Source organism: Entamoeba dispar, genomic scaffold (assembly GCF_000209125.1).
Source record: "Entamoeba dispar SAW760 scf_1105229459999 genomic scaffold, whole genome shotgun sequence".
Classification (NCBI taxonomy): Eukaryota; Evosea; order Mastigamoebida; family Endamoebidae; genus Entamoeba; species Entamoeba dispar.
Window position 1 is genome coordinate 59,109 of NW_001853973.1, and position 13,376 is coordinate 72,484.

The window sequence follows — 13,376 nt, forward strand, 5'->3', positions numbered from 1 at the left end:
GTACATGACTGGTTATGCGACCACGTCTTAAAAAGAGTTCATCCGTTCGGTCGAACATTGTTTCTATCCACTTATCGCTTTCTTTCCATCCTTTTTGAGTATTAATAAATGATTGGTCATATTTTTTAAAATTATAAAGTGAACTTGACAGACTTTTCATTAACAAGTTCATCTTTAAACGACCCTCTTTGATAGACTTAATTTGTTCTTCAAGAGAAAGAGACATAGAATAAAATTTAAATGACGCTTATCAAAAAATCTAAAAAAGATTTTTAAAAAATATTTTATTATTAATAGATTAGATTGGTTTCTTTTTTTCCATCTTATCAGTTCTCTTTATATTCTTTTATAGTTATTTAATAGATTAATGTTATTGCATCTCAGTGTTTCAAAAATAACTCAGTTCATTAGTCCTTTCATTTCAATATTCTTTATTAACACACCTACTACGACTTTTCATCAACCATGGCTATGGGATTGTACTAAATATAGATTCTGATTAATAGAAAAATAGAATATTACTTATAAGTGGTTTGAATTATTATGTTAGGTACAATAAATATTGTGTTTTATCTTCTAGATTTTTAAAGCATAAAGTCACTGTTTTACTTGTATGATTAAAAACCATGTTTTCCGTGTTCTGTGATATGAAGGGGATGTTGAACTAAACACGTTATTTTTGTAAAAGTTAGTATTTGATATAGTATCATTTTTTTATTGGAGAAGGGTTATCTTTTAACTTCAGAAATGATATGCTCTAATAGAAAAAAAGGTTATTAGACATAACTGTAGAAAACTTTTACAAGAATGAAGAACCACAAACATAAAGACTTTTTTATTTATATTTTTTTAGAAGTATTAGAGAAAGTTTTTTTGTTATTTCATTGACAGAATTAGTTGTTTAAAACAATAGAATAACATTATGTCCATTTATCCAATTAAATTAAGTATTTGTTTTTATTTGACTTAACAACTAGTTTCAAATAGAATATTTGAAGACAAAGAGAGAAGTAAAGGACAGAGTAAATATAAATAAAATGAGATGGAAAATGAATAACAATTAATTATTACTTTAACAAAGTTCAGATAATCTTTGAGCTACAATAGTTGATTTACGTTTCGCTAAATAGATTAATTGAGGGTGTTTTTGAACTAACGACTCTAATGCTTTCATAGCACCAACTTGATGATATTCACCGAATGACCGTTCTATTAAAACCCTTAATATAATTTCATTTAAGTTTTCAATATTTAAAGAAATTAATTTTGAAATAAAATCTTTCATCACTTGAGTTGTTTCTGTTTGAAGTCTCATTAAATCAACAACTGCATTGATAATTTCTATTCGTTGAGGTTCTGTACATAATTTCAGAAGACCTTCTAAAAGGTTTAATGAATTTTTTGTAAATAATTCAACAACAATAGGGAGTGCTGAAGGTGTTTTGATCAATGGTAACATTGAAAGAATATCACCCTTTTTTAATACTTTTTGTATTTCAAGAGGAATCTTTCCTTTTAAAGTTTCAAAATGATCTGAATAGTTATCTTCGTGAGAAACAACAGTTAATATAGGGAGTCTTAAAGACACTGCAGTATAAGGAATAGCAGATACCAATGGTAAAGCAAAGAATGATAAGAATGTTGGGAAACATTCTCTTAATGTAAGGATTGATATAAGTGTTGCTGAGTATATTTGTTTACTAATATGAACTTTTAAAGTTAATATTGGTTGAACAAATTGTAAATATTTCATAAATAAATCGAAGTACATAGACAGAACTGTATTTTTCTTTTCAGAAGGTTTAGAAAGACTAAGTAATAAACTTCTATGAGAGAATAATTCAATCCATTGACAAGTGAATTTTGGAAATTGACGTGGATGTAATTTTTGGAAGAAAGTTATAAAATGATCCATTAATAAGATAGTATCAATGACATTTAATGATTTTTCAATAAGCATTTCTATTAATGAAGAAAGTGTTGTTGCATAAATCTCTGGATTAAATGAAGAAGTATTATAATTCTTTTCAAAGATACTACAAACTTCATTAAATATTTCAGAAAGTAATTCACAACAACGATTTGGTTGTTTTTTATTATTAATAAAAATAATTCCAATAATTTCCATTGTTCGAATACAATAATCTTTATTTTCTTTATTAATGCATTGTGTAATAAGTTTACTAATAGTTTTTTCTGTACATTCAGGTGTTAATAATTGAACGTATTTTTCAATTGTATCAAAGCGAAGTGGTTGATGAACAAAATTAACTAATTTATCATCTAAATGTTGTTTTGTTTCATTTGTCACTCCTAAAGCATATGTCTCCATTTGATAATTAGTAACACCACCATATGCAATTTGAAGTTTAGGAGGTAATTGAGGTGCATCATTAAGGTATTCAAATCCTTTAGCAACAAATTTATTATTATTACTAGATATAGCAGCTTGTCGTTCAGGAGTTATTTGAAGAATAAATTGTTCAAGTTGTCGTTTAGCACTTTTTTTAAGTTCTTCCAATTTAATAGAAACAGCTTTTTCTATTTGAGGTTGAAGACTATTCATTACAATTTCTTTCATTTGTTCAATAGGTTTAGAAATTTCTTTTTGTTTAACAGCAATATTAACATAAGGAGTAATGTATTTCCAAAGTTTAGTATCTAAGCAACTTCTACAAGTATATTGTGATAATTTTTGAGCAATATTAAATACACGATTAGTAGCTTCTGAAATTTTATTAATATCAGTCTCCATTGCAAAATCTTTTTGAACTAATTGAATAACAGTTGTTATAATAGCGTTCATACTTACAGTAGTTGTTTTACTTATATCTTGTAATGAAAAATCCAGGAAACATACAATAATAATATACCATTGATCTAAAGATAAAGATGGACAAATCAAACATTCAGGTAATTGAATATTTGGAATAGACTTAAGAGATTCAACATAACACAGTGACTTTTCTGATAATAACACTTGCTTAAGAGTCTTTTCAGGAATCAATTGTTTATTTTCTACAAACTCATAAAAAATACCTTCATCTCCATTGTTTCTATCTTTGGCAAATTTACGTAATTTATCAATTGAATCTTCAGCTGAAGAACGTAATGGATGACATTCAAGATAGTCTTTAGCAGAAATATGAAGTGACTGAAGTAATTTTTCTATTGAACTGTGATGAATCATAAGTTCAGGAGATAAAGAAACTTCACATACAACTTGAAGTAATGGAACAATCCAAGGATTATTTGGAGTGAATATATCAGATTTATTAGAAGAGAATAAGAAATGAACAACAAATTCTAACATAACATCAAAATTTTCAATTGTTAATTGGTCTGTTAATAATGATTTAGGAACTAATTTATTGGACCGTAATGGTTTATTCATTCCAATAGTGAGAAGACCTAATAAAGAACCTAATGACTCAAATAATGATGCAGTTTGTTTATCATATTCTCTTCTTTTTAATAAAATATTAATCATTTCAATAGTAAATGAATTTAGATTATCCAAAGAGAATCCAAATGATTGTATAATATCAATACATTTTGGTTGTGTCGACTCTCTTGTAATAGCAATCATAAATAATGAGGTTTCAATCATTTCATTCGTTTGTGTTGATTTAAAAGTATTTAACAAGTTTTGGGATTCTTTCTTGATTTGTTCTATACTCATAGATGATATATCCTCAAAACATCCACATAAAGACCTAATAACTGAAACACTTTTTGAATCTAACATTATTTGAGGATAAACACGAGGGTATAATTTTTGAATAAGAGTTAATACAATTGCAAATTTACTATTTGCATTTTCACAAATAGTTCTATATAATTGAGGGTCTTGTGTTTCAATACTTTTAATTTCTTTTAATAAATAACAGTATGTTGGCCATTCATGTAAACGATTTTTGAATCTAATAAGTGCATTTAATCCACAAGTAAAAAAATTAGACGAAATAGGTTCTCTTAATGCCCATAATATAACTCTTAAAATATGAATTAAAGCACAATTCTTTAATACACCTTTAGAAATTATTTCACCGTATAAATTCCCAAATTGAATAACAACATCAACTTTAAGAAAATCGCTAATTCTTTTAAACTCATCAAATAATGTTTTAATGAAGAAAGCAAATAAATCATTATCTGATGTTTCTTGACTATCACGCATTTTAATAATAACATTAACAATTGCTTCTACTGTATAATTCCCTTTGAAATAATCTCCAAAAATTTCATTTGCTCGTCCTGGAATTGTCTCTTTCTTTGGTGTTTTGGTGTAAAATTGTTGTTCTAATTCATTTGCTTCTTTTCTAGAACCACAGGAAGAAGCAGTACCTAATAATTGTTTTACTATTTCTAAATCCAATTTAAATGGAGATACTCCATTAGCTAGTAATTGTTTATCTTTAATGAACTGAATAATTTCTTTACCAAAAACACTTCCTCTTAATTTTCTTTGTTCAATCAACCATTTATCTAAAATAAATCCATCTTTTTTAACTAACAAACATGCAATATCAAGTGCAAACGATGTTGGCCTCATTTGAGTAAGAACTTTAGCACATTCTTGAATTCCAATAGAATTAATAATATCATCTATTGAAGATGGATCTTCCATATACCTATCTCTTAATCCTTGAGCAATAATAAGAGAATTATTTTTCCATAATGACTGAACAACAGCATATTGTTTTGTATTATTTCTTAATAATGCCAATACTGCACGTTGTCTTCCTGCACTTGCTTTACATTTACATAATATTGGTAATACAACTTCAATAGAACTATATATTGAATCAAAATCACTGCTTGCTCGTTCTCCAATAGCAATAATCTGTTCTACAAATCCTTGTTGTTCCCATAAAACTCTTATACCTCTCTCAACACCAACATTATATAAAGAGCAAATATATTTCATTAAATATTGACTTTCACTAGTTGATTGTGATGCAATATGAATAAGTTTTTGGACAACACAACCCTGAGCTCTTCCATTATTCCATTCTTCTTTAAAGAATGAATTAAATGGAAAATCACCAATTTGTTGGAAGATTCGAATTAATAAAATAATAGCATTTAATGATTTATATTCATACCCTTGAAGGTCCATTACTTTAGCAATAATACTCCAATTTTTACATTTAGGTTTTAATACTGTTCCAATAATTTCGGCATCCCATTCCGATACTGTCGATGAATCATTTGTTGAACGTTCAATACATTGGATTAACAAAACAATTAATTCTCCTACTTGTTGTTCTGTCATTGATTCACCATAAATGTTTGATAATAAAGCAGAAAATGTATCTTTTGAACCAACACAAGAAGTACCTAATTCACCAACAATCTCTTTTGAAATAGTATGAATTAGTGGAAGTGATAGGTCTAATGAAATTGGAGTTTTCCATGAAATTGAAAAAATATTAGCATTTGAAGCATTAGTTCTATCAATTCGTTCTTCAGGATGTTCGCATAAATAATCAAATAACAAAGCAGATGTTAACGACGTGGGTTGATTAGGAAGAATACCAAATAAATATTCACCAGAAGGATTTAGCCGAAATGATTTAACTTGGGTGTTTGAGAGTTTCATTGCTGTTAACTCTTTCTTAAATAAAACTGCTTGGCTTGACTGTGTTATAGTGTTAATTTCATCTCGTAATGTTTGTAATTTAAATGACTCTCTTCCAATTCCATCAGATAATACACTTTCAATTAACAATTTAACATATGTAACCTTTCCAGTAATCCCAGTCATTGTAAGAATGTCATTAATCTCTGACTGATTTTGTTTCCCATTCTTTTTTGGTGTTGAACAAACAATTTGTTTGATTTGAACTAAACAACTGTCCATAATAATTTTTCTGAGATTTCTTGGTTTAGAGATATTTGCATTTGATTGGTCAACGCTTCTTTTCTAACTTTCTTTTTCTTTTTTGTCCTATTTTCTTTTTTTTTCTTTTTTTGTTTTTTAGTTTTTGTGAATTCTGAAAATAGAAAGATAAGGTAAACTTTAAATATGAATGATTTCAAGTTGAATAAAGAAAATGAATATAATAGAGAATGAAGGATTATGTTAGATTAATCTACAATTTAAACACTTCATGACAGCGTTGTACTGCTTTTAAAAATTGTTCTTCTGTTTCTATTGAAGGAGAGATCATGGAATTAACTTTTGGAGGTAATGAAGCATGACTAACTATATGATGAAGTAACCGATGGAACAAATCTAAGATACTGTTGATTGAATACTTCTTGTTTAGTTCAATAATGTCGTAAATATCTTTCTTAAAATAATAAAGGAGTTGTTGTGGAGTAAGAGGATCATTTGAATAAAATTCATATAAATTATAGTAAATAATATTTAAAACATCTCTTAATAATGAGTGCTTAATTTCATTTGTTGATTCACTTAGAAGTGATGTAAGAAGAGTTGCTGTTCCATTAATAAAGGTGCCAATAATTTCTTCTTTATTATTTGAAATAGTAGAAAGTGATTGAATCACTTCTTTTGCTACATCCTCTTCTCTTTCATTAAAAATAAGTGTTACAAATAATTCAAAAAGAAGCCTATTAATTTTTTCTTCTGTATGACTATTGTTTGGTTGGATAGGAGTAGTACTTGAATTTTCTTGTTGACACGTTCTTTCTTGTCCGACTGAGTGTAGTACTGTTCTTGTACTACCTCGAAATGTATGTAAATTGTCAATTGGAATAGGTCGAGGTCTCATATCTAATATTTGGAATGATATTGTAGGGATTGGTCTTGTTATGAATTGATTATCAAAAGACCTTAGTTGATTTAAAAGAGTGCTGTTAGAATTTGAAATAGTATTATTATGACTTGAAGGTGGAATAGGATTGATGTGAGGTTGGTTAATTTCTCTTCTTTGTTGTTCTTCTCTAAGTCCATTTTGGTCATTGTTTTGTCGTATTTGTGAATTGTTATTCGTAGTATTGATAACTTGAGAACCGACAGTTTGTTGATTTTCTGTGGAGTTTTGTTGATTTTCTAGAGGGTTTTGTTCTGGTTGATTAGCACGAACAACTTGAAAATTTTGGTTATTGATGTTTTGAAGTAAATTTAGAAGAGATTGTTCTATAATTTGATTAAATGTTGGTTGTTCTTCAGTTTCTTGTGTTCTCGTTACATTGTTTGTTTCGTTGTTAGTTTGAGACTGTTGTGAGTTAGTCGTATTAATTGAAGATTCATTTTGAGTATTGATTACAACAGTAGGAGTTCTTACAACACGAACCATTTCTCCTGTATTAGGATTGTTAACATAAAGAATAATTCTAGGATTATTTCTTAATCCAAAATCTCTGGCTACATCATCCATCAACGCATTTATTGCATCTTCATCAATACTTAGAGTTCTTTGAATATCAGGTGAATGCAAATAACATAAAGAATTATCATAAACTTCGTTCTGTTCCAAACTTTTGTGAGGGTCTAATATCTTTCCTTTACAAATTAAACGTAGTGGAGCATTAATTTCCATTTGAAATTGTTCAAAACATTGTAAATATAACTTATCAGCAATATCATCAAAGTTCATCTTAAACATAGTAGTTTGGTTTTTCTCAAGGCATTTAACAAAGACTTTGATTTGTTTCTTGTCTTCCATTTTGGTTTACTTCTTTTTCGTTCGTTACTTTTTTTCCTTTCTTTTTCAAAAACCTCACTGAACCCCTTTTTTCTTCTTTTGTCTAACGCTCATCCTTTTTCAAACAATGATAATTCTTATTAAATTGCATAATAAAAAAACAATAAAAAATTTCATGCAAAACAAGTTAATTCCATCTTCATTAGTATATCCTTCATTACCTTTCGACTTTTGTTGACGTTTCTTTTCCTTTACAATAAAATCATCTTGGAATAAACTGAAAATAAAAGACATCATGCCAGAATCCAAAGTGTCTCCAACTTTTTTTGTTATTGCTCTCATTATGTGTTTTTTTATGACTTTTTTGTTCTCAATTACAGTATCAAGATTAGTTCTGTTAATACCTTTTGTTTCATATGACAATGACTTGACAAATGTTGGACGTGATTTTGCAATTACTTTAATTATCAGCCTTGTGATTCCACATCTTTTTGTTTTTTCAACATTTATTATTTTTGGGTGTGACTTCATTTTTACGAGTAAATGGTTTAGAGTAATTAATTTATATTCATCAACTATTGACCTCTGTATTTTTAATTTGATACCATTCTCTCTTATCTATGATGTGATAAATATAGTATTAATTTCAACAAAATTATTTGGTAGTTCATTGTTTAGAAATGATTTATATCATCGAGGTAAGTTTATGTCATTTGTAACTGGTAATTATATGCCAAATAATTACCGAATCGTTATATTTTGTTTAATTATTCTTTGTTCTATTCTTTTTGACATTTATTCGTTATGGCAAGGACATCGTTTTCCATTTAAACACATCACACTCACCTCTCCTAAAGTTTCAAAAGAGGTACAGTTTGTTCATATCAGTGATGTTCATATTGGTAGTAGATTCCTTTCACACTCACAACGTATAGTCAAAAAAATACTTCCTATTCACCCAGATTTTGTTGTTATTACTGGTGATTTAACTGATTCTCCAAATGTTCAAACAGAAGAATTAATGCCATTTAAAGCTTTAACAAATGAATGTCCAGTTTACATGTCAACAGGAAATCATGACTATATGACAGGGATAGAACATTTATCATTTATGTTAAATGCATGTGGAATTACTCTTTTACAAAATAGAATGAGTAGAGAAGAAAAATACAATTGTGCCATAATTGGAACTGATGATAGTAACACAGAAGAAGAATTCGTTGAAGAAATGAATATGGTATCTCAATTACCATCTTCTGAGACTTACAATATCATTTTACAACACCGTCCATTTGGATATAAACAGACTTGTGAAAAAGGGATATTTGATCTTATGCTTTGCGGGCATACTCATGTTGGTCAATTTGCACCATTTAGTGTTTTTGTTTATTTATTCTTTAAAAAAGCCTATGGGTTATACACTATTAAATCTAATAAAAATAGAATGTATTTATACACTCATCCAGGAACAGGTGCATGGTCAGCTCATATGAGAAGTGCTGGAACAAATGATATTACGATTTTTCATATTAAACCATTAGAAAATTGAAAGAACATACAATCAATTATCAGTTTATTTTATTGCATTTTATATTGTTTTCCTCTTTGCTTAGTGAGATCATCAGTTGGAAAATTGAATTGGAATAATGAGTCCCAAAAATTAGGTTCAGGTGGGTCAACTATTTGCCCACCTCCTTTTAACATTTCATTTTCTATCTTTTGTAAGTATTGATCAAATGCACCAGTTGTAGAAAAAAAATCAATAAATTTTCTACTTCCTGCTTTGTAATTATATGTCTTCTTATATTTTTTAATATCCATTTCAGCAACTAATGTTCCTCGTTTATGTTTTAATGAAATAAATGTTTCTGGTGCTTGAAGTAGTTTAAGAATATATTGATTAAATGTTTGTTTAAGCATGATTGGTATTTGTTTTGGTACTTCCATCAAAACAGTCTTTAAACTTTCTCTTAAATACTGTGTCGCGAATTCTGGGAATAAATTTTTATCTTGTTGTATCATAAGAGGATCATTTGAACGAGTTGTTCCATTGTCTAAATCGACAACAACTACTTTATTTGTTAATGGTTGCATTAATGAAAATTGGTATGTTGATATACCACAAATAAATGGAGTTGGAAGGTCAACTAATTCACTATAACAACGTGGTAAGAGCGTAACTATGGGGTGAGGCCAAGACAATGGTTCAATAAGTTCTAGTGCTGATAAAATGAAACAAGTAACCGTTTCATAGTTACTACCAACAACAATAATTCTTCTTTCACATATTATAGAATTAAATAATAACATAACTTGAGAAAGAAGAAGTTTTTCAACGACAATAGGAACATCCATATCTAAAGTTTTTTCAATAGAGAGAGGACGTTCTGGAGATTCTAAAATATCATTAAGATATTTTTCAAGACCTTCAAAGTTATTTTTCCAATATGTCTGGGAACGAATAACAATTCTTCTAAAAAAAATTTCCCAACAATAAAAACTTATCAAACAAATACTCCCATTTTCTGTTCGTAATGTATGTCCATATTGTGTACCTGATGGTGTTGTAAAAGTTACAATAAAATAACTAGGAAGAAAATTAGTTTCTGGTAATTCTGGATAAAGAAATAGATGAATATTTGGAGGTGCTTTGAAAGAAGAAGGAAATGAAAATTTTGGCTGAATAGGATTAGACTTTTCTTGTAATTCAGTAGGTGGTTGGAGAAAAACACACCCTTCAAAAAGGTGATGGTTCCATTCTTGTTGCATGAAGGGAAAGAGAGAAACAGAAAAAAGTTCTTTTTTTCTTTAAAAAGAGATTTTTATTGCTTCTATTTATTTCTTTTTTTCATATGAAAAAACTTAAAATATAAGAATGAAATAAAATTATGAGATTTCATCATTTTTTTTTAATTCATTTGTTTGTATTGTTCTATGTTTATGGAATAATAAACGAAGAATCTCTCTTAAATCTTCATCCTTCGTCGAAATCATGTCAATAAAATAATCATACAAGAAATCAACAATCTGATAATAAACGGTGTCATTAGTTATTTTTATTAATTGATTTGTGATTGATATTATTACACTCTTTGTAACAGACAAACTATAATCACCTTTGTTATCAACATAACATCCAAGTAATGTTTGAACAAATGAGAAATATAGTTTTGCCATTAATTCTCTGTGGTGTTTATCGCTAGTAAAAATATTTAAATACATTTCAAATAATTGAACAACATATAAATCATAAATTTCAATAAGTGTTTCTGCTTTAACTAATGAATTTACATCATCTGGATGTTTATTGAATAGATTGAATAATTCATTGAATACATTAGTTAATTGAGTAAATAAAATTACCATATCATCATCAGAAATAATTTTAGTAAGTATATTAAATAAAGCAAATAATGCTTGTGAAACGTTATTAATTCCTGAAATTTTTTCTATTAACGAAGATGTAAATTGTGGTAATGATTGAGTAAATTCTTGTTCAGTAACTAATGAAAGATGTTTTAATTTAATTTGTTGTAAACAAATATTTTTATGTGATTGAGTATCTTTGATATAACATTCTTCACAACAGTATTTTTGTTTACCACAAATTGGACATGTCATTAAGTATTCACTAATAACTTCTTTTATACAAATCATACATTTTCCTTTTAATTGTTTTTCCTTTGTTGGAATAACTTCTGTTGTTCTATCAGACTGATATTTATTATAAATAGGTATAAATTGAACAATCGATGTACAAAATACAGAAAATTTCTCAATAAATAAGTGCATTAGTACAGTGTCATTAGTATTTGCAACTCCACCAATAAATTGATTAATAAACGATAATGCAGCTGAAGAAAAAGCAGGTCCTTCATGAAATATAACATAAAAAGCAAATTCAATAAGATCAACTAATAACATACAATACTCATGTTGTTCTAATAAGAAATCAAGAGTAGCGACAAATAGAATTTCACAAATATTACTTACCCATTGGTTTGATATTTCAGTAGTAAATAATGGTAGTACACAATCTGTTAATATTGTTTCCATTAGTTCATGAGTAGTAACACTACTAATTGATCTTAATAACCCAAAAAATATTTCTATAGAATTTGTTGCAACAGAAATATATAATGAATGAATATTTGTTGATAAGACTTTGAACATTGGAATGATATTCCTATAACAATTATCATTTAATTTAACTTCTTTTTTATCAGCAAAGAAATTTGTTAAAATCATTTGAATCAAAGAATTAACTTGTAACCCAACTTCTTCAACAGACTCAAGTCTTCCAAATGATTTTAAACATCTAAGGAATAAGAAGAAATACTTTTCATAATAAGGACATTTCTCAAATAATTTATATATTTGTTTAAAAAATTGGAAAGCAAGAATTGATACTCTAGCTTCATCAACAGAAGCAAACAGAACTATATCAAATAATGTTTCCCATCCACTCTTTAAATTATCTCCACATTTCTTATTTGTTAAGATTTGTTGAAGAACTTGAATAACAAATTCTCTTACATTAACACTTGGATGGTCTGAAATAATAACAACAAAAGGTTTTAAAAACTCCTTTTGGTTTTCAACAGAAATTTCTTGGTTCATCATTGATTTCATTGTCAATTGTCGAAGGTTATCTAACACTGACATAGCAACATCTTCAATTGGATGTAACCCACAACGAATATAAAATGGAACTAAATACCTCCATATTTTCTGGAAAACAACTTCACTTCTTCCAATATTTGCTTCCGCTGAAATGACTAGTTTTTGAAGAATATATATTCTAGGAATAGGTGCTTCTAATTCTTTTGTTGCAGCACCACATAACCCTTTAAAGAAATAAACAATTGCTTCATCAGAAAAATCTATTGTATTATAAACACTACCTAATTCAACATCTCCTATATCAAGAATACATTGTGGAACATTTTCAGTTAATAACACACGTTCATTTACTGGTCCTTTATAATCAGAAGAATACTCAAATCTTTTTATTCGTTGTTCTTTAATTGGAACTTTATTAGATTCTTCTTTCCATCCAGAAGCTAACATGTGTAAACGTTCCATTTTTAATATAACTTGAAGACAATCTTCCCAACAATCTTCAAGATATTCAAAGTCAGTTACACAAACATCAATTAATGTTTGTACAGCAATAACATTTCTTTGTGATATAGTATTTACAATATCAAGATGAGTAATTGATAATAACGCTTTTATAATTTTTGGTTTTGTTTCATGTCTTAGAATGCAAGCCATATGAATTGTATCAATTAATCCTTGAAGAACTAACTTAACATCTTCCATTTTATCAATATTTTCAAATGTTCTTTTAACTGATTCTGCTAATGGAACTGCAATAATTTCATATAATTTTAATGGAACAGATGTTGACTTTTCTAATATAAATGGTGTGAATGTAGATCCTTTTAATTTAGCAAAACAATAATCTTTCATTTTTTCTAAATCAGATTTAATTTGAAGTATTCTTTTCTTTCCTTGAATTTCATTTTTATTCGTTTCATTGATTTGTTGAACAATAGATATTTTGGGAAGATGAAATGCTTCTTTGGTTGTCCTTTCATAAATTCCTTTAAGAATATTTTCTTCAATAGATAATCCAAATCCAGAATTAATAACTTCCTTAAATTTTTCAAAAGTATCCATTGCTTTTGTTTTTGCTGATGGGTTATGGGATTCTGTTGATAAGAAAATTACACTTGTAGCCAATTGATAAAT

At 27.7% G+C, this 13,376-nt stretch overlaps 5 protein-coding genes across 5 annotated transcripts in view, besides 7 other annotated features; 1 reads left to right on the forward strand and 4 right to left on the reverse strand.

The window, feature by feature from the left end:
- Positions 1 to 252: 252 nt before the first annotated feature.
- Positions 253 to 296: a sequence feature (AT_rich).
- Positions 297 to 831: 535 nt separating this feature from the next.
- Positions 832 to 852: a sequence feature (AT_rich).
- Positions 853 to 1,072: 220 nt separating this feature from the next.
- On the reverse strand, positions 1,073 to 5,866 carry EDI_135470 (uncharacterized protein; the record flags this gene model as incomplete). Its single annotated transcript, XM_001736628.1, has 1 exon — positions 1,073 to 5,866. One exon carries the CDS (start codon positions 5,864 to 5,866, stop codon positions 1,073 to 1,075), a length of 4,794 nt encoding a protein of 1,597 aa, XP_001736680.1.
- Positions 1,222 to 1,278: a sequence feature (AT_rich).
- Positions 2,090 to 2,114: a sequence feature (AT_rich).
- A 68-nt stretch (positions 5,867 to 5,934) lies between the features above and the next one.
- Positions 5,935 to 5,985: a microsatellite.
- Positions 5,986 to 6,098: 113 nt separating this feature from the next.
- EDI_135480 (uncharacterized protein) lies at positions 6,099 to 7,640 on the reverse strand (the record flags this gene model as incomplete). The annotated part of the gene is made up of 1 exon (XM_001736629.1): positions 6,099 to 7,640. One exon carries the CDS (start codon positions 7,638 to 7,640, stop codon positions 6,099 to 6,101), a length of 1,542 nt encoding a protein of 513 aa, XP_001736681.1.
- Positions 6,344 to 6,382: a sequence feature (AT_rich).
- Positions 7,641 to 7,914: 274 nt separating the features above from the next.
- On the forward strand, positions 7,915 to 9,168 carry EDI_135490 (uncharacterized protein; the record flags this gene model as incomplete). Its single annotated transcript, XM_001736630.1, has 1 exon — positions 7,915 to 9,168. The coding sequence occupies one exon, from the start codon at positions 7,915 to 7,917 to the stop codon at positions 9,166 to 9,168; it is 1,254 nt and encodes a 417-aa protein (XP_001736682.1).
- Positions 9,169 to 9,197: 29 nt separating this feature from the next.
- Positions 9,198 to 10,388, reverse strand: EDI_135500 (uncharacterized protein; the record flags this gene model as incomplete). Its single annotated transcript, XM_001736631.1, has 1 exon — positions 9,198 to 10,388. The coding sequence occupies one exon, from the start codon at positions 10,386 to 10,388 to the stop codon at positions 9,198 to 9,200; it is 1,191 nt and encodes a 396-aa protein (XP_001736683.1).
- A 117-nt stretch (positions 10,389 to 10,505) lies between these two features.
- The window catches only part of EDI_135510 (guanyl-nucleotide exchange factor, putative), a gene marked incomplete at both ends in the record, with an annotated part of 4,127 nt that continues 1,256 nt past the window's right edge, over positions 10,506 to 13,376 (reverse strand). The window contains one exon of the mRNA XM_001733297.1: positions 10,506 to 13,376. This exon is cut by the window's right edge and continues 722 nt beyond it. Coding sequence (XP_001733349.1) covers positions 10,506 to 13,376 — 2,871 coding nt within the window.
- Positions 11,982 to 12,010: a sequence feature (AT_rich).